At 40.2% G+C, this 24,109-nt stretch overlaps 1 protein-coding gene across 2 annotated transcripts in view; it reads right to left on the bottom strand.

Annotated features, from left to right (window-relative positions):
- Positions 1-24,109, bottom strand: part of ILRUN (inflammation and lipid regulator with UBA-like and NBR1-like domains) — a 97,558-nt gene that overhangs the window by 48,554 nt on the left and 24,895 nt on the right. The window contains exons 2-3 of one of the 2 annotated variants that reach the window (XM_030315297.1): positions 10,505-10,659; positions 4,468-4,665 (exon numbers count right to left, since the gene is read on the bottom strand). In XM_030315297.1, the coding sequence (XP_030171157.1) occupies positions 4,468-4,665; positions 10,505-10,659 (353 nt within the window). The remainder of the gene's footprint in view (positions 1-4,467; positions 4,666-10,504; positions 10,660-24,109) is intronic. The other variant, XM_030315298.1, reaches the window with a different exon arrangement.

Genomic DNA, 24,109 nt, shown 5'->3' on the forward strand with positions numbered 1-24,109 from the left:
CAGGTTGTTTTTATCTAAGAAGCAAAAGTCTGTAAAAAGAAGGTAAAAGAAAATGAGCTTGAAAATAAATCTGCCAGGAATCAAATACTTAGTGGTACTCAACCAAGGGAGTTAGAAACGTGTGGTTGGGGGCGCCTGGGTGGCGCAGTCGGTTAAGCGTCCGACTTCAGCCAGGTCACGATCTCGCGGTCCGTGAGTTCGAGCCCCGCGTCGGGCTCTGGGCTGATGGCTCAGAGCCTGGAGCCTGTTTCCGATTCTGTGTCTCCCTCTCTCTCTGCCCCTCCCCTGTTCATGCTCTGTCTCTCTCTGTCCCAAAAATAAATAAACGTTGAAAAAAAAAAAAAAAAAGAAAGAAACGTGTGGTTGAAGAAGGTTGCTGGTAAAGATGAATATGCAAAGCTAAGGTATTTAGTGAGAGAGGGCCAACGGTCATATAAACATGCCCCACGTAGGGAAGAACTGTCCACACAACATGCCAAGAACACCTCTCTTGACTCTGAGAGAGTACAACCAATCTAAAATGGGGGAAGGGGGTCCACTTTATAAATTATTAAATGTGGCAAAAAGCCTTTTTGAGGAAGAGAAATGAACTGAAACATGTTATTATAAAAATAAAGAGAATGGATTCTTTCTAGAGAAGACCATCTAAAGACTATAGAAGAGATCACCCACCAAAAACAAAAGCTTTGTTATTAAAACAGAAAGATGAAACGCTATTGAATAGTTACCTAACTTGTCCAAGTTTGTGCACAGGCAACCTAGGCTTTCTTTCCAAACTCTTACCACTATAATACACTCTATGAGTTTGCAAACTAAGAGTGAACAGAAAAAATGGGAAGAGCCAATCATGGTTAACAAGGCAGTTTATTTTTTTTTTAATGTGCATAGTTGCGGTTTTATGTATATTATATTCACATTCTGCCAGTAATTTACCATCTCTGCTATCAGAATGTGTTATAATCAACAGTAATCTGGATTCAATGAAATGTGGTAGTTTGTACAATGGAATTAAATTCTTTACTAGAGAAGATGAATTGTTTGCAAACTACTCCACAAAGCAGTGGAGGTCATCAGAGCAGGCAAACACAGGTTAAGGAGGCTCCCAATTTAACAAAAGCAGTTTCCTTTTTTTTTTAATGTTTATTTATTTTTGAAAGAGACAGAGCACATGAGAGTGGGGCAGGGGCAGAGAGAGAGGGAGACAGAGGAACCGAAGTGTGCTCCGCGCTGACAGCAGCAAACCCAACATTAGGGCTTGAACTCAGGAACTGTGAGATCATGACCTGAGCCAAAGTCAGACACTTAACCGACTGAGCCACCCAGGTGCCCTAAACCAGTTTCACTTTTATGTTTCCCCTTTTTTTGAGAGGGCATTCATATATGCTTATTTGTAAAGGAAAGCATCCTACTGATTTAAAAAAATGCTTTGAAAATCATGGAACCAGATAAATTATTGAGATCTCTTGAAGATATTAGATTTCACAAAGTCCTAAGAAACAACTCCAATTATATGACCAAGAAAAGCTTTAAATTCTTTACTGCCTCCAAAGCTAGTATATTAATACTCTACCAACTTCTAGAATTTGAGAGGAATGTTACAAGTATAAATTTTAATGTCCCACATAGAGATAATTATTTTTATCTTAACAATAAAACACACACAGACACACACACACACACACACACACACACACACACACACAGAATTCTCGAACACCAGAGAACAGTAAGAAGCAATATCTCTGGATCAAAGGGATTTTTTTTTTTTAAGTCACGTATGCAGTCACACCCCTCCCTTAAAAACACTGACATTCATTAAAAAAAATCTCCACTCTACTCCGCCTGCATTGGGCTCAGCTTTTCGAAGTTACAAAGATAAATTAAGACACATATCACCTTAAGTTTAAAGGTGATATGAGACATTCATCAAATTAACTGGGTAGAAAGAGGTAAAGTGCCAAAGAGAGGCAAGGGAGCGAGAGGTAAAGAGAAAATGCAATGGAAAAAAAAATGCAATGGGAGCTCAGCAGTGGGAGAAATCAGTCAACCCTTGAAAAACACAAATTTGAACTGTGTGGGTCCACTTATATGTGGATTTCTTTATAGATATAGATATAGATACAGATATACACACACACACATATATATACATATTTTTATTACTGTAAATGCATTTTCTCTCCCAATTTTCTGAATGACATCTTTTCTCTAGCTTACTTTACTGTAAGAGTACAGTATATAACACATATAACTACAAAATATGTGTTAATCGACTTAATGTTTTAATGTTATCAGTAAGGCTTCTGGTCAACAAAGTTATTAGTAAAGTTCTGGGGAAGCCAAAGATTACACATGGATTTTCGACTGTGTGGGGGTGTCAGCACACCTAACCCCCCACGTTGTTCAAGGGTCAACTGTATTTCCAACTGTGCAGGTACAAAGGTTTTTAGAAGTGGCCTGAAAAGAGAGTCCAGAAGGAAAGGGACAAATAGTTTCTGCATTCTAATACATGATTGCATATTCATTTGTTATTCAACAAATAATTCACGGTCTAGTAGGAGAAAAGGGTAAGTAAACAAACACCTAAGGGCACCTGTTAAATACTGGATTTCGGCTCAGGTCATGATCTTGCAGTTCATAAGCTCGAGACCCACATCAGGCTCTGCACTGTCAGAATTCTCTGCCTGGAATTCTCTCTCTATTCCTCTATCTCTGCCCCTCCCCTGCTTGTGCGCTCTCTCTCTCTCTCTCTCTCTCGCTCTCGCTCTCTCTCTCTCGCTCTCTCTCTCCCAAAATAAAAAAATAAACAAAAAAAAAGAAACACCTAAAATACAATGTGTTAATAAGTATAACCAAGCCTGTGCATAATATTAATGAAAAAAGGAGGGATGGATTTCCATGGAGCAGTGAGGAGAGTGAGCAAGGCAGGAAGGGGGAAGAAGCAATGGTGACTTCATCAGGGCCCCAAGGATGAGCAGAAGTTTAATGGAAAGAAGAAAAAAGGGATTTCTGGCCATAGGAATATGAGCAAGAGCAGGGAGAAGTGAAAGCATGTGGCGTCTTTGGGGGCTGGCTGTGGGGGAGTGAAGAGGAGACCGAAGATGAAAGTGAAAACGAGGCCAGATCGTGAGGAGCTTTAAGCCCCATGCCAAGGGAGTTGGCTCCATTACAGTAGGCACGAAGGTTCTAGGCAAAGAATGATGTCACATAAGCACTATGAGACACCCTTTCTAACATTAAAATTTCTTGAGGCTATAAAAATATATAAAGTTTCCACTGGCTGCAAAAACACATAGAAGAACACTGATTCCAGGACCCCCTGAACTCACTCCAAAGATCCAACTGGCCTTGAGTCCACTTAGGAACTCCCTGAGGGCAGTAACTATTTACCGTTTATTTTTTTTGGATTACCAGGACACGGGACATAGTGGAACCAACAGGAACTGATTTGTAATGAAGGACAGTAAGACAGAACAAAAGATGACCCCAACGATCCTGCCTGATCACCTCAGTGGGATGCTGAGGAGAAGAATGTAAGTTTTGCCTGGGAATATTAAGATTCGGAAACCTACAGGATGTCCAAGTGTTCTGTCCATAAGCAGTTCAAACACAGGTTTGGAGCTCCAAAAAGAGTCTGCAGCCACAGATATGAATCTGAACATCGCCATGTAAGCTGTACTGCTGACAGCTGAACCCGTGTGGATGGATGAGGTAACTGAGCAGGAACAGGACCCAGCTCAGAATCTAGGAATCTCAGGGCAAAGATGAGACTAGACAGAGACAGAGAAAGATCATTCAGGGGAGGAGAAACAAGACTGATATCATGTGAGTCTAGGAAGGTCCACAATTCAAAAAACATTTGGAGTACGGTGCCCAACGACAGAGGGTCAGTTAGTGCGAAGACTACGTGCCTATTGGATTTGTAAACTGGGTAGTCTGATTTTCATTTCACTGGAGCGGGTAAAGAACAGACTAGGCTGAAGAACAGATGAAAAAGGGAAGAGACAGTGTAGCTCACTCTGCTCAAAAAGTATGGCAATAACGAGAAGGAGTGAGAGGTGTCGACAGGGCCTCAGGTTGGGAGAAGAGTGCACATTTTGTGCATTATCTCTTTTCACATGAGTTCTATCTAGAGACTCTGAGAGCAAGGACTGCCTTCAGTATTCTTACAGCACCTACTAGATTATATAAGAAAAAGAGCAGCACTACTAAATCACTGTTTAGAATGCAAGATATATATATATCTCATGCACTTTGCTAAATTTTAACTAACTTCCTAGTGTAAAAGGGAGAGCACTAGACTGAATCAATTAGTCATTAAATTCAAGTCATTTACCTGCATGGGGTGACTGTTTGAAAGAGGCCATGCCTTGTTATGTAATTTGACAGGCTCTGTGAGCAACACTGGGAATGCTGGAAGATATTACCTTAATTCCTTCACCCTGGGCTGCACAAGGACATACTCACCTCCATAGTAGAGTCCTGTAGCAGTGCACATCCGCCACTGTCCCTGATACATTCCTGCTCTGCTGGGGCTGCACATCTGGACGCTGACATCTGCAATCTCTTGGGGCTCTAGCGATCTCACCATCACCATGTTCACATGTCCAAATTGGTCTCCCCCGACATATTTAAGACAAACCCCTGGAGGCCAGGCCTCTGCCCCTGAGTTCAAGCAAAAGAAAAAAATGTTAGGCAATTAGTGGTCCTATGCCGGGTGCAGTTCATTACACAACTGTAGAAGAGGCCTCTTTCTCGGTCTTTCACACATACGTGAACCTAGCCACATATCCTTGAGCTAGATAATGTCACAAGACTGATCAGAAGGATTATCAGAGTTAACAACCTCTGACCAACAGTCTATCCCTAAGATAAAGGACATATGACCAAAGCAAGGCAGTTCCTCAAGAAGATGTGTTTCAGGGGACCCCAAGGAAGGCCATACGTCACACTGAATCCATAGCACCTAAGAATGATGTCCACGAAGAGCCATGGAAATGAAGCACAGGCCCACATCTTCGGAGGCCTGCTTTCCTTACTAAGAGGTAACACATGCCCATTTTCACTTGAACTTTTTAAGCTGACATTCAAAGTAAAAATACATACATCTGATTGTCCCTACTTTTTCTATCAAGGCAAGAGGATGAAACACATGAGGAATAATTCCTGTATTATTTTCATTTGAAAACATTTCTCCTGATGTATGACTTTTCTTCTGGCGTCCGTAACTATGAAAAGACCAAGGTTCAAGAGACTCTGCAAAGACAAGACAGAGGAGTCAAGTGAAAGTTTCTTTTTCAGAATCTAATAGTAGTGGGGAAAATAGGAACAGGTAACTCCCCTCGTTAATAACACAATGAACTGTGGTCTCAGGGGGGATGACAGCAGCCAGACATACTTGTATAAAGGATAGGAATGGCAATACAGAGAAAAGGCATTAGCTGGAATATCTTTCCTCCTTTGGAAGTGACAAAGATCCTATTTGCGTACCTCTTCCTGTGTACCTGTTTTCATGAAAACGAATTCAAAATGAGAAATCCATACACTTTGTTCTGACAAGTCATAGGGCCACACAGTGACTAGAGGTTATCTTTCCTGTGAAGTTTCTCCAATATACTCCTTTTTTTTTGCTGTAGACAGAAACCTCTATATATCTTTTGGGGGGATATATACATTCATTATAAAAATACACCACTGTGAAAAGATAGATATGGCCAGACTCTCAGGACAAAGCACGCTTGAAATTTCTCTTCTAAGAGTGTTCTAGCATGCCTTAGTACCTAGTTCTCAAAGTGCCAGACTGGTTTTGATATACCTGATGACTCACGATCGAAAAAGGAACCAGAGAAAAAAGCAACTACAGCTCCACTGCTGAGACCTCAGCCCCATCATGAATAGCACACTCCGTGGCTCCTGGGTCTTAAGGGGTAGCAGATGAAGCAACGGGAGCTATGTTTTGTCACACACTCCTAAAAAACACACCTGCCGGCAAAGTGCCCTCCCAAGTTAACACCACAAAGGGCAGGTGCTGCCGGTGGAAAGGCTGTAGATGATACCCTGGCAATACATGCAAATTCTGTTTTTCATTTCTGGGGCCTATGGCCTTGGCAAAAGCATATTTGTCTTAGGTCGAGAATAGAAGCAGCTGGCATGAAGCACCTTGGAAAATGTCAGTCTTTCTAAAGACCAAGATCAAGAGGAAAATTACACTACTGTTTTAGGGTCAAATTCACAATTTTTCTTTCAAACACACACCCATATACACACACACACCTGAAACAAGACAACATCTATTTGTATGAAAACCCGAGAATGTATCTGTTTTTGAATGTCTAAGAAAATAAGGAAAACAAGCCTGTCTGCATGTGGGACATACTGGGCTGTCCTGAGCAGACAACCACAAACAACCCAGTCAGTCAGATCTGTCAGCTACACGAAATAGGGAGTGCTGCCATACTCCAGAGGAACTGAGTTCGCTGGTAAACGGTAAATGATCAACAAACTATACAGTTACAGTCCTCATCTTTTTTAGTACACCAAATACTCTAGTAATGTGTTACCTAGAGGCATGTAGAAGAAAAAACCGGATGAGTTATCCACCATCAACTCCAAAGTGTTAATCTGCTATAAGTGAAGAGCCAATCATTTCCCTTCTGAGAGTTACCAATAGAGAGTTCACAACCACGACATACAGTTTTACAGCCTGTTAGGATACGTAAACTCTAAAGAGATCAAAGATACCGGTTCTTAATACAGAGGAAAGAGAAATACTGGTGACCTGTATCGACTACCAGCATACCTAAAATCTGGATTTGAGAAATATAATACAACACGGTTTCAAATTAAGTCTCAGTTACAAAATGGCTTAATGGGGGATAGATACATCTAGAAGAAAAGAAAGACTAATTTGTGTTTTATAACTTCCGAAGTTAAGTACCATAAGCACGTATAGGATCAAGGCTGTGATTCTCCAGTTATTGTGGAGTATAATTTTATTCAAACAAATAAAAAGTAAATACGAAACAAAAAAATTCTGCAATATGGCAATTTTGAGATGATAGAGAACATGGCAAAAATGAGATAAAAGTCTTATCAGTTCCAGAAAGCCTGGGCTTACTAGGTATAAGTGATTATAGAAATAGTTTGGAGACAGTAAGGAACATCCAAAGAGCAATGAGGAAGTAAAAAAACCTCAGTGAAGCTCCTCTATTCTTTTTAACCCCCATAAGCTTGGAGATTACATTTCAAGTTAAGCTACATGCAAACAGGGACTTTCATTGATCTTGTCACTATTTGCTGAATGGATGAAGCAGAATTACCTTCTCTATAGTCATACTGAAGAGAAAGGTAGAAATTAAATATTTTAAGGAGCCAAAAGAAAAATGGATAAAACAGTTGTTCTTTCTCAAGGACTTTTCTTAACCCTTGTTTTATGTTCACAAAAAATAAAGTTGACTCTGAAGCCACTTTCTCACATCACAATCTCAACTACTTCACCAAAGTCCACGAACACCAGAGTTTACCATAACATGCTCAGCTTAACATTCACTACAGTTGGACAATAAAGCCTGGCTGTAACAACTGGGAAGCTGTAAGTGTTGGTAAGGAAAATTATCTACTTTCACCATGGAGGGCAGTTTCAAATTTTTACTTTCCATTTTAATGGTAAGATTTCCTGATTGAGTTTCCCAAGCTTCTAGTACTTATATAGTGCCAAAGGTTTAGATCCTGGGATTCTGCGTCTGTCATTAAATGTCTCGCTTCTGTTTTTCTATGGTCTGAAACCAAGGATTTAAACAGTATTAAAAGTTGAATTTTGGGGCGCCTGGGTGGCGCAGTCGGTTAAGCGTCCGACTTCAGCCAGGTCACAATCTCGCGGTCCGTGAGTTCGAGCCCCGCGTCAGGCTCTGGGCTGATGGCTCGGAGCCTGGAGCCTGTTTCCGATTCTGTGTCTCCCTCTCTCTCTGCCCCTCCCCCGTTCATGCTCTGTCTCTCTCTGTCCCAAAAATAAATAAACATTGGAAAAAAAAAAAAGTTGAATTTTAAACAATGTGTGACATCCATCTTTGGGGAAACTGTTGGGACAGCTATATGCAGTTCCTATCAATCTCACCTGTTGTATATTTGAATGCTTGGCACACCTAAAACATAACAGCAGAAAGATGCCATGAAAATTATTTGTGAAACTATTTCAGTGAGCACTTATCTCTTAGAGAAGGTTATGAATGAGAGGAAAAGAGTCAGAGGAGAAATAGCTAAGGCCTGCCCTTCTTCTGTGTTACTCTATTTCCAGAAAGAACTCAGGCCAGATTAGAATGATGCTAAAGAACCAGTACACATGCATGTTTTCCCTCTTACTCTTTAAGAACATACCGATTCCTTAGTTATGGGACGCCAGTTTCTCCTTAATCAAATGGAAAGTATTTAGTGTACAGATACAATACTATTTTACAACTGGATGAACAATTTCCAGAAGGATACAAAAATCTACATGTTTAAAGTAACCTGAAGGGTAAAATCTCCAGCCAACTGCTGTCCAACTTTTCAAGAGGTGTTCAAGCAAAAAATGTCCTTTCACAGGAAGAAAGACTGCAGACCCAGAGGCTACTTTAAACTGGAGATACTACACAAAAGTAGGCAGAAAAATGCAGCCAGGCCCACCAGTACAGATTCTCTCCAAGTCAAGATGAAAGGCAGGCTCTTTGAGGCTCTGATTTGACATTCTAGCCATTTTAGATCAATCTCTCCCAATCTCCCATTAACTCAAGGAACTGTCTAGTGAGTGAGTGGATGTATCAAGAGCCTTTCTGAAATACAAAATGGTTTCTGCAACCAAACAGTATTTTAAATATTTCAACAGTACTCTAAGAACTTTCAATATTTAAAAACGCAATGAAGAACTCACGGAAAGCCTGACCGTTTTCAGTGTTTTCAGTACAAATAAAAGAGGTCTTAGATTAAATTTTTTCATGAAATAAAACCTATTCATGTATAAGTTTCAAAAGGAGTTTTGACCAGCAACACAGCAGGTTTTAGTAATTCAGAGCAGAAATATGATGAACAGAAGCTGAACTAAAGAGGCTGTTATAATATTTTTAAAAGCCCACAACATTGAGAAAAGTGAGAAAGAAATCAGACCCTCTCAAAAGTGAAAGAAATTAGACAAAAATAAACGACCTTTAAAAAAAAAAAGAATTTCAAAAAAAATAGAAAACATGGCTATTTTTCCATATTACCACGTGCCTCTCAAACTAACGATGCCCCACACCATTGTAACCAAAAGGGAGAAGAAGCTACTAAAAATTTTATAAAGCCACGAATGTCCCCTATCATCTACAACACTGGGGTCAATCCAGACTATATGCATTTCCTCAGTGGCATACTGAACCTCCATCCAAGGGAGAGTTACTTCTAAATAAGCCAGAAAAACTAAGAATAACAATTTGGTACATTATATATAAAAGGCTAGTGTAGTCAGTTTTTTCCCATCATAAAAAAATTACAGTCTAAAGAACTGAAAAGTAAACAGTCAATAAAAGGTCACTTTGACAGGTTTGAGTCCCAAGAGTTGAAACAGCTCACATCACACCTTGCTAGATAGGGTTCCCCCACACCCACAGATTTTTAGCTAAATATGCCTTTTGCCTAGTTTTCCATCTCTCAGAATTTCCCTGTTCAGTCCTTAGCAACAAGAAAGTTAAAGCATCCTCATCCAGTCAGCAGCATTGTTACTGGGCGAAACTAGCAATACTAAACCCATTCAAATTTAAAAAGTCATTATAATAATAAGTAAAAGATAATTAACCGTTACCAGATACCATTTTCAAAGAACTACTGTTAACTTATTTTTAATTTTCCTTAAAGTCAGCAGTACATCAAAACAATGCTTTAAAAGAAAACTTCTCAATCTTTTCATCTTTCCCATTCTGAACAAATCCCCACATTTCTTACCCTATTTTTCAAAGTGGTATTAATGTTGTAGAGAGATACCTCAAGGAAATTTCATAAAGAATCATCCTTATGGTTATAAAGAAATGAGCTTTCAAAAGAGCAGATGCTCACAGCTCTTTCTAACTACCTTGTTCTATTCAAGGATGTACCTCCTCTAGTCTGCTGGAAAGAACTGGAAGATTAATTAGAGCAGAATTAAAATGATGGAGTAGAACTGTACAGGTGAAGATAATACCATCACCACACACAGGCCTAGCTCCTGGTATCAAATGAATATTGAATTGTTCAGAGGCATCAACACTTAAATTGAAAGGAAAAAAAAAAAGGATGAAAGATCTAAATTATTTTTCCTGACCTAAAGCAGGGGACATTTCACTGATGTTTCGTCATCACACCAGCATAAAAAAAGTACTGTATCATGTATATGAAAAAGCTCAGAATTACAAAAGCACATTCCTGAAGCTAAAACATTTCCCTAATTCTTTTAACTACAAAACAAAACAAAACAAAACAAAAAAACTGGGCAATGAAGAATTGCCTGTTATCCATTTACCAGAATTCTGGATCCGCCACGTTTTTATAAATTGAGTATCTGGAGGTATCGACTCCCCTTCTCCTATGGTGACATCTTCAACAAACGACATAGAGGGCACACTGATGTTTGGGCTCTCAAAGTCATAATAGGCGCCAATTGCTGCTTGTAGGTTCCTATAAACAAAAAGAAAAGACAAAAGACTTTAGTCCTGTCCAGAGTATATTATCCTGATTGTCAAACAAATGGAAAAAGCTTACTTCTCAGGACTTGTTATCGAACCGAAGGCTCTTGGTATATAAATCTTCAGAGCCACCGATTCTGCCTGAGGAACAACAGGGAAAAACCCAGGACTAACAAACCTGTGCAACACTTTTCTCCCAGGGTGCCCACATAAAAAGTAAGAAACATCAGCATCATCAGCAACAATAGGAAGAAATCTCTCTTTTACCCACAAGGATAGCAAGTACGGGTAAAGAAAAAGAGAGCTCCTCTATAACTGTGCCTGGAATTCAAAAAAGCTCGATTTTAAAAAACATTCCAAGTACTTAATTTTTTGAAAAGGCAATACATGCAGATGGTTCAGAAAGTTTTGTACAGTGAAAACTAGCCATCTTATCTCTTCTTTCCTATACACACATACCCATAATTGTTCATATCACTTTCTTAAATACCCTTCCAGAACTTCCTTATGCATATACAAGCAAATGATATTCTTTCTTCTTCCCCTTTTACACAATTAGTGATATATTATACATTGTCCTTTGCTTTATTCCCTTTATTCCCATGAAGACATTCCTCTATCAGTACATAGCGAATATTGTTTTTTATAGCTGTATCCAATGTACAGATACATCATTACTTACGTAACGAGTCCACTTATGAGTTTGTTTCCAATCTTTAATTCTTCCATAAATAAGCTTAAGCACATATCGTTTATATATATATGCAATATATATATATAATATATAAAATATATGTGTGTGTGTGTATATATATATATATATATATGCAAATGCATCTGTAGGATAAATTCCTATAAGTGATACTGCTAGGTCAATGAGCATGGATTTGTGGTTTTAATAGATGTATCTAAACTTCCCTCAATAAAGCTGTACACTTAATGAATGCTCCCACCAAGAATGTATGAGAGTGTATATTCCCTCATTTGTTCATCAACAGTGTTCCTCCAAAATTTTAGATCTGTGTCAATCTGACAGGTAAAAGGGAAGATCTCATTAAGGCCTTAAAATGGTTTTCTCTTGGGGTGCCTGGGTGGCTCAGTCAGTTAAGCACCTGACTCTTGATATCAGCTCAGGTCATGACCTGGTCATGGGATCCAGCCATATGTCAGGCTCTGTGCTGAGTGTGGAGCCTGCTTGGGATTCTCTCTACCTCTTGCTCTGCCCCTCAACCGTTAGCGTGCGCGCGTGCTCTCTCTCTCTCTCAACATAAATATTTTAAAAATAAATAAAAAATTAAAACATTGATGTTTCTTATTTTAAGATGGTTTTATCTTATTACTAGAAAGGTTAAGTATCTCTTACATGTTTTTATAAGCTTTTGTAGTTTCTGTTTTGGAAGCACCATTTTGTAAATGTTGGTGTTCTTTTTAATTACTCATAAACCCCCTTATGTCAGAAGGAACTACCAAGCATACAAACCAGAGTCCCTAATTGAACAGAAACACATGATTGACAGCGTGTTCATCCATGCCAGAAACCAAAGGCCACTAAGGGGTTTGAGCAAGCTGTATTCATTAGAAAGATCAAAGAAATTGTTAGTAATTACATTAACTGCTCCTCTTAAGGTCTTACTTAAACTAGTGACATCATCTCCAGTCCCCACAGTAGACAACAACACAAATTGCATTTTTCTAAACATAACCCAAACATAAGCCAATGGATCCAGTGGGTTGTTTTTAATTATACATAAACATAGCATGAAATAAGCTCTGACAGTATACAACTGTTCAACAGACATACTATTAACAGCAAATACTTTTCTGCGGGGGGCCTGCCTGCTCCTCCAGGTGTTTGCAGCTGCCAGAAAGGAGGGCTATATTTAGAGCAGCTGCCTCAGGTCAAGTCTCATGCATTGGTGGCCTGTCATATTAGTCAGTATTGACTGGAATTACACCACCACCAACTGCCTGCCTGTTGTGTGTGTACTAGATAAAATATACATGCAGCAGAGCTGGGCCAGGGGCCAAACTGTTTGCTTGACTATTCAATAGGAAGGCTTGGACTTTAGTCTTCTCAGCAACTTCCTTCGCTAGCTGACTGTGATCCAAAATGAGTAATACGTGACTGGTCAAACTTGGGGACGCCCAGCCTCTACCACCCACAAACAGGCCTTAGGAGTGTATCTGGAATCAGTCTTACACTTAGGAATCAGGGATAAAATGAGGAAAAGAAAAATAAGCCTAGTTTGCATTTTGTTCTTCTGAAAACTCTGTGTAAAAGCTATGTGTCCACCCTTTTATAAAGATGATTTTTCTGCCACAGAACTCCAGCAAGTAGCCTGCTGAATTGTTTTCTGTTCACTTGGCTGTAAAATATGCTCGGGAGGGAAGAAACTATTTGTGCACTCAGGACAATTGCCAATTCTCATCCCCAGCATGTGTCATATTTCACCACTTGGCTCTGCCTGATATCAGAAAGGACTTCAAGACCACTGCAGCAGAAACATGAATAAGTTCAACTACCTTAGGCAGATCTGTCCCCCTAACTCAAATCTTGTTTCACACAGACCAACTCATCCCACAGCTAAGTCAACAAAACCATTCCTTTGTACCTGTATTATATACATAATTCAGCCAGAGAAAGATTAAGAAACACTTTTAAATCCCAAAGTGAAAATGAAAGTACTAAACTGGACTCCTGGCAGGAAGCAGGAGTAGAGGATGACAAAGCAAATTAACTTCCCAAGTACAAGGCCAAGAGTGGACTTTAGCCCAGTGGCGCTCTAACCCATATGGCAGGTACACAGTTCAAAATGTGGGTACACAGTTTCTCCCACTTGGACCACTTAGATCACTGCCTGACTGGACCAAGCAACGGCAGAAATAGACCAAACAGCTCCAATTCAACGTGAGAACAAGTAGATATGATAGCATGTATTCCCGTTCAAATCAACATACTCAGCTATTATTAGCCAACAAGAAATTCTACGTGAAATAGAGCTGGCTGAGGAAATGGGAAAAGGGAGAACACAGACTCTGTATTCAGCCTAGTCTGAAAGTTTAAGCATCCAGGTTCCTTCACTGTTTGCACTCGAAGAAGTTTTAACCTGATTTCAGATTAAACCAAAAGCACCCTGAAGAACAAAGGAAGGCAGTGTACCAACGGGGAAAAGGGCACAGGCCAAGATGATGGTGATGGCTGTGAATAAACTTAATGCCACAGAACTGTACACTGAAAAATGGTTAAAATGGCAAAATTTTACATTGGCTTTGTTTGGAGGCAGCTCCTACACCTGGCTGTGGGTCTTTGAACAAGGGGCTATGCATCTGTGTCCATTTACTCATCTACAAAGCTGAGTTTTTTGTATCAAAAGGCTGACTTATATTTTATATTACCAAGTTGGCATTATAGGGCTGGCTGTGCAGACTGCATGAGACAATGTGTGTAAATGCCTTAGGGTTGGTGTTCAACCAACATTTAATTATGAGCATTTATTCATGTGCTAAGCACTCAACCTGAGACTAGGGATACAACAGCTAGCAGACAGACGGGGCCCCTACCTTTACAAAGCCTATAGTCCAGCAGACTGCAGCAAACCAGGGACATTCAAAAAGGGTAACACCAACTGCCTCTCATACTGAGGCTATCAGCCCAAGGCAGCTTTTCCTACTTGAATAAAAAATGGGCTTGGTGCACAACAGCTTCAACTATTCTGATAATCAGGTTAACCTGATTCAGTGTAGAAGAATTTGGTGATGTTGATAAGTGTTCTCTCATGAAGTGCAGTTTTGTAACTCAGAAGCAATATTGCCAAACATTAATTTTATAGAGGAGGCCTTAATGCACTGACAGGTAAATAATTTGCCCCAGGCTAGACCGTCAATTATTAGGAGAATTTATTCAAAGGCATAAAACTTTTAACTTATCCAGAACTTTCCAATTACCTAGTAACACTCTGAACACTTTGTTTTCTTTTATACATATATGTGAAAAAATAATATTTTATTTATTTTATTTTATTTATTTAGAGCGAGCAAGCGAGCAGAAGGGGCAGGGAAAAGAGAGAATCCCAAGCAAGCTCCACACTATCAGCATGGAGGCTGATGTGGGGCTTGAACTCACAAACCGTGAGATCATGACCTGAGCCGAAGTCAGACACCTAACCGACTGAGCCACCCAGGTGTCCCTGAACACCTGATTTTAAGAACACAATAATTACCATCACAAATTCTATAAACAAATTAGTTGTAACCTTCCCTTAAATTGAACTACTGAAAATGGTCAAGTATCTAATCTTGCAAAAATTCACAAACACAGAACATTTATTTTTGTACAATGTATATACATACATAGGTCAGATTACTGATATTATGAAGAAAATTCATCTATGTGCTGCATATATAGTCAGGAACATCATCCAAAAATATGGAGGTAGAAAAGAGTTAAGAAATTCAGGAAATCAGAATTTAAGAGGGAGTATCAAAAGTCTAAGTATTAGCTCAGATTCCCAGGAAAATAAAATTAGGCATCTTTTCTTTCCATTCTCTGAACAAAAAACTTAAAAAGATCCAAATTATTTAAGAGAAAAAGAAAACTACCCAAATTTTGGGCACAAATGGGAAATCAGAATAATGAACTAATCAAGTTAAGCACAAACAGTAGCATCTTTGGACTGTAAGCAATACTTATTCCAAACCACAAGAAGTTTCTCTCACCTTTGCAATGCCAATGTCACTGCTAAGGCCACAAGCCCATGAGTGTGACTGCAATGATCTCTGAATGACTGAAAAATCTGACTAGAAAAGGGATCAATAAAATAGGTAAGGGTCTTACTAGGGCTTTCCAACGTCAACTCAGTGGGAATTAAACACGGAGACCAGAAGAGTCAATAAGTAAGTACTTGCGACTACTGTGAAGAAACTAAAAATTCATTAAACCCAAAAGATGACTGCAGGTAGGGAACAGGAGTGGGCTAAAGAAGACTCCATATTTTCAAACCTAAAAGTTAACTTGTGGATGACACTATTTAGTATGTGAACACAGTGAGAAAAAAAAAGAACTTGTGAACATTTCATTAAGAGGAGCAAGTTCAGGGGCGCCTGGGTGGCGCAGTCGGTTAAGCGTCCGACTTCAGCCAGGTCACGATCTCGCGGTCCGTGAGTTCGAGCCCCGCGTCAGGCTCTGGGCTGATGGCTCAGAGCCTGGAGCCTGTTTCTGATTCTGTGTCTCCCTCTCTCTCTGCCCCTCCCCCGTTCATGCTCTGTCTCTCTCTGTCCCAAAAATAAAAATAAACGTTGAAAAAAAAAAAAAAAAAAGAGGAGCAAGTTCACACCAACATTTACCCCACTTCTTAGAGCCTTAGCAAGTCCAAGATTGTTTCTTCTCTCCTCTTTTCCTGGCTATGTATTGATCCATTATTTTTATTACTTTTTAGAATTGATCCTTTTTGTTGTTGTTATTTATTTTTGAGAGAGACACAGAGCACGTGCAGGGGAGGGGCTGAGAGAAAGGGAGACACAGAACCCGAAGCAGGCTCCAGGCTTTGAGCTGTCAGCACAGAGCCCGATGCGGAGCTTGAACTCACGAGCAGTGAGATCATGACCTGAGCCGAAGTTGGATGCCCAACTGAGCCACTCACGCGCCCCTAGAATTGATCTTTCTACCTACCATCAGCAGTTATACCTTTTCCAAATAGAAAGTAAAAACCAAGCATTCTGCCATGAAAAGGCAAGGTGGTGGCACTGTTCTAGATTTAAAGAGATGTAACAACCAAAAGGAATACACGGTCCTTGAGGTCCTTGATTGGGTTCTGATTTATTAAAAACACAAAAAAAGGGTTATAAAAGACACATCTGGAGACAACTAGGGAAACTTAAACACAGATTAGATATTTCTTATTAGTAAAAATTTTTGTAAATTATTTTTGTATCTCAGTATGTGGTTACTTGAAAGAATACCTATTTTTAGGAGTACCTGGGTGGCTCAGTCGGTTAAGCGTCCGACTTCGGCTCAGGTCATGCACAGTTCATGGGTTCAAGCCCTACATTGGGCTCTATGCTGACAGTTCAGAGCCTGGAGCTTGCCTTGGGTTCTGTGTCTCCCTCTCTCTCTGCTCCTCCCTCATTCATGCTCTGTCTCTATCAAAAATAAGTAAAAGTTAAAAAAAAATTTTTTAAATGCCTATTTTTAGGAGAAGCATGATGAAATATTTAAGGATGAAGGGTTGTGACGCCTACAACTTTCAAATGATTCAGATGATGTTTATACAGAGAAAACAGATTATGACAAAAATGTTTACCACTGTTGGATCTAGGTGGTAAGTATAAGGGTAAACACTACAATTCTTTAAATTTTTCTGTAGGTTTGAAAAGTTAACAAAAAGGCAAATGAAAAAAAAGAGAGAAGGAACCCTTTTTCCTGTCACTGGAAGATGTCAAGAAAATTCAGTAAGTAGAATTCATCTTGGAAACATGAGGAGACCTACTGGGATGGGAATGAGGTTGATATGTTAAGGATGATCAATCAGAAAGAGGGAAATAATTGTTGTGTGCTTGATGATATAAACCACTAAATTAAATCTGGCAACCCCAGAGCCAACTTACATTGGGTAATTCTTGTCATCGGAGATAATAAAATTAGCTTATTGTTAGTTTAAATAAAAAAGATTCTAAAGACACTGCAGATTCAACACTGGCATTACAGAAGTTTAGTTTCTAAGTGCCTTTAGATAATGTCATGATCAACTATTTTCTTTTTAAAAAAAAATTGAGGTGAGATTCAAATAACATACAATTAACTAAAGTATATACTTTAGTGTTATTTAGTGTATTTACAATGTTGTGCAACCACTACCTCTAGTTTCAAAACTTTTTCATCACCTCATACCCAGTAAGAACACCCATTAAGTAATCATAACTGATTCCTCCTTCCCCCTATTCCCTAGCAACTACTAATCTCTCTGTCTCTATGAATCTGCCTATTCTGGATAACTTATATGAAAGGAATCATATAATATGTGACCCTGTGTGTCTGGCTTCTTTCCCTTAGTGTTATACTTTCAAGATTCATCCCAAATTGTAGTATGTTGATCAGTATTTCATTCCTTTCTATGGCTGAATAATATTCCATGAAATGTACACAACCACATTTTGTTTACCCATTCATCTGTTAATGGGCATTTGGGCTATTTCTACTTGTTGATTATTATGAGTAATGCTGCCGCAAACATTCACATACAACTGTCTGTGTGAGCATATGGGTTCATTTCTCTAGATATACACCTAAGAGTAAAACTGTTAAGTCATATGGTAATTCCATGCTTAACTTTTAAAAAAATTTTTTAATGTTCATTTATTTTTGAGAGAGAGAGAGAGAGAAAACATGAGCAGGGGGAGGGCAGAGAGAGAGGGAGACGCAGAATCTGAAGCAGACTCCAAGCTCTGAGCTGCCAGCACAGAACCCGATGTGGGACTCGAACCCACCAACCATGAGATCATGACCTGACTGAAGTCGGCCGCTTAACCAACTGAGCCACCTAGGCACCCCTATGTTTAACTTTTGTGTGTGTGTATTTTTTTGTTTTTTTGTTTTTTGTTTTTGTGTTGAGAGGGGAGAGGGGAGAGGCAGAAGAGAGGGAGAGAGAATCCCAAACAGACTCCATGCTCAGTGCAGAGCCCGATGGGAGAATGGATCCCACAAACCTTGAGACTATGACCTGAACCAGGCACTAAACCAACTGAGCCACACAGGCACCCCATGCTTAACTTTTTGAAGAGTCACCGAACTGTTTTCCATAGCAGAACCATTTTACATTTGCACCAGCAATGTACAAGTGTTCCTATTTCTCCAAATCCTCGCCAACACTTTTTTTTTCCAATTATAGCCTCCTACTAAATGTGAAGTAATATCTGACTGTGGTTTTGATTTGCACTTCCTTAATGACCAATGACCATAAACATCTTTTTTATTTACTTGTTGGCCATTTGTATATCCTCTTCAGAGAAATCCTTTGTTCATTTTATGGCTGAGCCGTTTATCTTCCTATTGATGAGTTGTAAGAGTTCTTTATATATTCTGGACAGTAGACCCTTATCAGATAGACAACTTACAAATAAGCTGGTTTTTCTCTTTTTTAATAATGTCCTTAGATACACAAAAGCTTTAATTTTGACAAAGTCCAATTTATCTAGTTTTTCTTTTGCTGCTCATGCTTTTGATGTCAAATCTAAGAAACGTCTGCTAAATCCAATGTCATGCTGATTTATCCCTATGTTTCTTGTAATAGTGCGATTGTTTTAGCTTTTATATTTAGGCCATTTATCTGTTTTATTTAATTTTTTTAATGTTTATTTATTTTTGAGACAGAGAAAGAGAGAGAGAGCATGAGAGAAGTTGGGGCAAAGAGAGAGGGAGACACAGAATCCGAAGCAGGCTCCAGGATCTGAGCTGTCTGCACAGAGCCCCACGCGAGGCATGAACTCATCAACCGCGAGATCATAACCTGAACCAAAATCGGACGCTCAACCGACTGAGCCACCCAGGTGCCCCATTTTATTTAATTTTTGTATAAGGAGTAAGGCAGGGGTCTAACTTCATTCTTTTGCCTGTGGTTATCCAGCTGCCCCAGCATTGCATGTTGAAGAAGATCAACTATTTTCAAGGGAAAAAAACAAGCCAGACAAACTCTTGGGTGTGGGTAGGATCCTTCGCTATTTAAGACCCTAGCTCTTGGTGACTCTTGGTGACACTTTACATGTCAAGTCCAATCAATGGTGAAGCTCAGATTTGGGTTAAGTGGGAGAGCAAGTTGAGACACGCGTGGCACCTCACCATACCTCAAGTGTGGTATATCCGTATGCTCAAGATCACCCTAAATGATATCTCCTAATCCCACCAAACAGTTTCTAGGACTAAAGGAACCAACAGTATTTATCCTAGAATCTGTCAAAGTATATTATAAGCACAAAGTTTTTCCTTCTTTGCCAATCAGTAAGTATACAACATTTACTCTTTTTTTTTTTTAATTTAAGTTTAACTCATTCATGACTGTAGGTACTATAAGCATAAAAATAAATAAGACAAAGTCTTTGCTACAAAGGAATGTAAAATCTATTAAGAAAGATTTGGGAACAGATAATCACAACTCAATGTGATAAATGTCAGAGAAGAAACAACCAAGGAATATGAAAGTACAGAGGAGGAAACACCTAATTCAAACTTAGTAACTGAGGGAAAGCTTCATTAACCAGATAATATCAAAACTGATGGACTTGTTTACCACCTAGAGGAATGAAGGAGCAGTTAAATAGAGGGGGAGTGCGTGCAAAGGCCCACAGACGAAGAAGAGCTGCCTCTTCTCTCTGGGATTGCTGTCCTTGTCCACGGGAAAGCACATATAAAATAAGAACATAACGTATTAATAAATCAGTCTGCTCCAAGCCACAACTGATAGTCCAGGAATGAATGCCTGACCCAAAGCTGAATCTATCTGAACGCTTCCCCGAAAACTTTGGGACTGGAGCCGAAAGAGATGGCAATCTCTCCCTGTACTGGGAGCTTTTTAGTGCCATGTTTTGCCCATGGGACTAAAAGACACAGAAAAGCAGTCTTCAGAGAAAAAAGACCACAAACTCACAAGCAGCCAGAAAAAGAGAGGACTGACAACATTCAAGTCCCTGGTTCTGGTTGTTTCTGAGGCCCAAATGAATTTCTAACTTAGGTTCTAAGATATCCTCCCAGTGTCCTCATTATTCTCATTTTCACTCAGGCTAGTGTGACAAGGTTCTGTTCACCACTTCTAAAAAGTCCTAACTGATACAAGACTGAGGTATTGCAAAAGGAACAAACCCTAAGTGTGTGACAAAATGAAAAGAGGCCTCTCCCACCTCAGGCTGAGAAGCCAGCAGTCCTTGTGTGTGGCAAAGCAGTTGGTTACACTCCTTATGCACTTCAAAGCTACATGGTGCTTTAGGAGCTTTGGGCAACAAAAAGAAATTGCCCACAGAAGACTATGCTAACTTCAGTAAGGTTCTACAAAACAATCCAATCTGCAAAACTCCATCCTGTCCAATCCAGTCTCCTAGAGGGGAGATATGACAAATAAGACAAGAATATAATGATTAAGCAAAGGCCTTTCTGCCCTAAAGCCATGGATCCGAAACCTCTGTTGATCAGATAATTACTCTGCTGAAATTCACCAAGTGAATTCCTTGTGCCACTAAGAAACAGGGAGACCCTGGGGCGCCTGGGTGGCGCAGTCGGTTAAGCGTCCGACTTCAGCCAGGTCACGATCTCGCGGTCCGTGAGTTCGAGCCCCGCGTCGGGCTCTGGGCTGATGGCTCAGAGCCTGGAGCCTGTTTCCGATTCTGTGTCTCCCTCTCTCTCTGCCCCTCCCCCGTTCATGCTCTGTCTCTCTCTGTCCCCAAAATAAATAAACGTTGGAAAAAGAAACAGGGAGACCCTGATGAATAGGATGTAGATAACCCCTTTCAAAACCTTTGCATAGGGTTCCCCCAAACTGCCATTCCCTCCCCTCATTATAAAGTGTATCTGACAGAAATAAGGCTGGGGAGGGAGTAAATTTATGGGGATAACATTCCACAGAGGTTTGAGAAAGCTCTAAATCCAGAATTTTCCACCTGCCCTGAGGTAGAGACCTTTAAGCTGGGAAGATAAGCAAAACTAAGGAGAATTAACCTGGTCCCAGGTATTCTCTTCAGCAATCTTATAGACTAAAAAACCTAAATATTACTGGGGTTGGGTTTCAAAGGGAATGCACCAATATGCAATGGATAAGCAGTGAACTGAAGTTTGAAAAGAGTGCCATCATCAGGAGGCTGTAATTCTTTAAGTGTGAGTTATTTTTGAGAGAAAGAGCACGTAGCTGAAGGAGAGAGAGGGAATCCCAAGCAGGCTCCACACAGGCAGTGCAGAGCCCTACGTGGGGCTCAAATTCACAAACCATGAAATCATGACCTGAGCCAAACCAAGAGTTGGATGCTCAACCAACTGAGCCACCCAGGCACTCTAGGAGGCTGTAATTATTACACTCCTAGTCAAACCCTAGGTCCAAAAAGTGGCATCTTATTGGAAGGAGAAAGCTAAAGCAGCACAGCCCTCATAAAAAGATCTCCCATCCTGTCCCCTGTGCTCCTCTCAAGGATGGTCCTGAGTAATATCAGACATGGTAAATCTTTTGGGGGCAAGCCAGGCTAAAGCCTTCAATCTTCTAACAGTGAAATGAGTTAACAGGTGACCACGAGACTTGTTGATTGTATTTTACTGCTCCTGTCCTGTAGAAGATAGCACATGCTCTGTATTGTTTCTGCTTATAACCCCCAGCTGAGAATAGTGCCCAGCACATAGAAGGTGCCTAATAAATGGAATAAACTGTAACCAAAATATAGTATTTTTCCTTTCTCCTTTTTATCTGCTTTTCTTCTCATGATGGGATTATATTAGAGAGGGTAGAGGAATGATAACAATAAAAAAAAAACAAACTGTCATTTAGCCTACAGGCTGCAGGATCATGCAAATGTTTATCTGGACCAATCAAGAAGAAAACAGGGAAAGCACGGCTATCATCCTGAGGCCTTCAGCTGGTGGGATGGGGCACCTTTAACAATAAGTCAAAGTATGATAGCTGGACCTGACTAGAATCATATCCCATTGGGGAGAGATATGACAGCATTTGTAGTTGTTACTTGTTGAGACAATGCTCTCATTTCCACATATGATTCCTCAGGACACAGCGAGGTCATTCCACAGTTAAGTGAGGGTGGGGGCACCCCAGAATTTAGAAGTGAAAGTTTTTCCCACAGTATATGAACTATAAACGACATATTTGGGAGCTTTGGACAGTCACAGTTCCATTCAGCAGAGATAGAAGACCACTGCAAACACCTACATAGAACAGACATACAAAGAAACCAGAAATATTAAAAAAATTGTTAATATTTTCTTATTTTTGAAAGAGAGAGGGGAAGAGAATGTGCACATGAGCAGGGGAGGGACAGAGAGAGAGGGAGACAGAGGATCCCAAGCAGGCTCTGCCCTGACAGCTGAGAGCCCGATGGGAGGGCTCAAACTCACCAACCATGAGATCATGACCTGAGCCGAAGTCAGATGCTTAACCAACTGAGCCACCCGGGTACCAGAAACCTGAGTTATTTTAAAGTCCAGTTTTTCCTGAAGCCCAAACATATTCAGGTCTTTGGGTTCTGTGTAACATAGCAACAGCTTTAAGATACCTCCCCCAACTCCAACATACCTTTAGCATTATCCAGTTTGAAGTGAGTTTGGGAGTGCCTGGGTGGCTCAGTCGGTTGAGCGCCCAACTCCTGATTTGGGCTCAGGTCATGATCCCAGGGTTGTGGGACTGAGCCCCACGTTAGGCTCCACACTGAATGTGATTCTCTTTCTCTCCCTCTGCCCCTTTCCCCTGCTTGCACTCTCTCTCTCTAAAAATAAATGAACAGGGGAGCCTGGGTAGCTCAGTCAGTTAAACATCTGACTCTTGATTTCAGCTCAGGTCATTATCTCATGGGTCATGGGATCGAGTCCCATGTTAGGCACTATGCTGTTAGCATACAGCCTGCTTAGGATCCTCTCTCTCCCTCTTCTCTCTGCCTCTCCCCCATTCACACACTGGCATGCTCTCTCTCTCTCTCTCTCTCTCTCAAAATAACTCAAAAAAAATTTTAATAAGTAAATAAAATTAAAAAATAAAAATGGAGTGATTCTGTTACCTACAACATAATAGGTCTAGATTAATCCAAAATTACATAGTGAGTTCCAGGGATAGAGTCTGTACATGTGGTGCAAAGACTATTACAAGAGGCAGAAGAGGAGCTGGAAAGGTAAATTAAAACTTAACTCAGATCCAGGAATCCCACTTTGGGGTATATACCCCAAAGAACTGAAAGCAGAATCTCAAAGAGATAACTGCACATCAATGTTTACAGCATTATTCGTAACAGCCAAAAAGTGAAGGAAAGCAAGTCTCCATCAACAGGTGAGCAGATGAATAAAATGGTATACACATACAATGGAATATTATTCAGTCTTTTTTTGTTTGTTTTTTAAGTTTATTTATTTTGAGAGAGATGGAGAGGGGGGAGGCAGGCAGAGAGAGCGGGAGAAAGAGAATCCCAAGCAGGCTCTGCTCTGACAAAACAGAGCCTGATGCAGGGCTTGAACTCACAAACCCTGAGATCATAACCTGAGCCGAAATCAAGAGTCAGATGCTTGGCCAACTGAGCCACCCAGGCACCCTAAAATATTATTCAGTTTTAAAAAGAAAACCTGGGGGCGCCTGGGTGGCTCAGCTGGTTAAGTGTCCAACTTCAGCTCAGGTCATGACCTCACAGTTAGGAGTTCGAGCCCGTAGTCGAACCCGTGTCAGCCCGTGCTGACAGCTCAGAGCCTGAAGCCTGCTTCAGAT

This window comes from Lynx canadensis, chromosome B2 (genome assembly GCF_007474595.2).
Source record: "Lynx canadensis isolate LIC74 chromosome B2, mLynCan4.pri.v2, whole genome shotgun sequence".
Lineage (NCBI taxonomy): Eukaryota > Metazoa > Chordata > Mammalia > Carnivora > Felidae > Lynx > Lynx canadensis.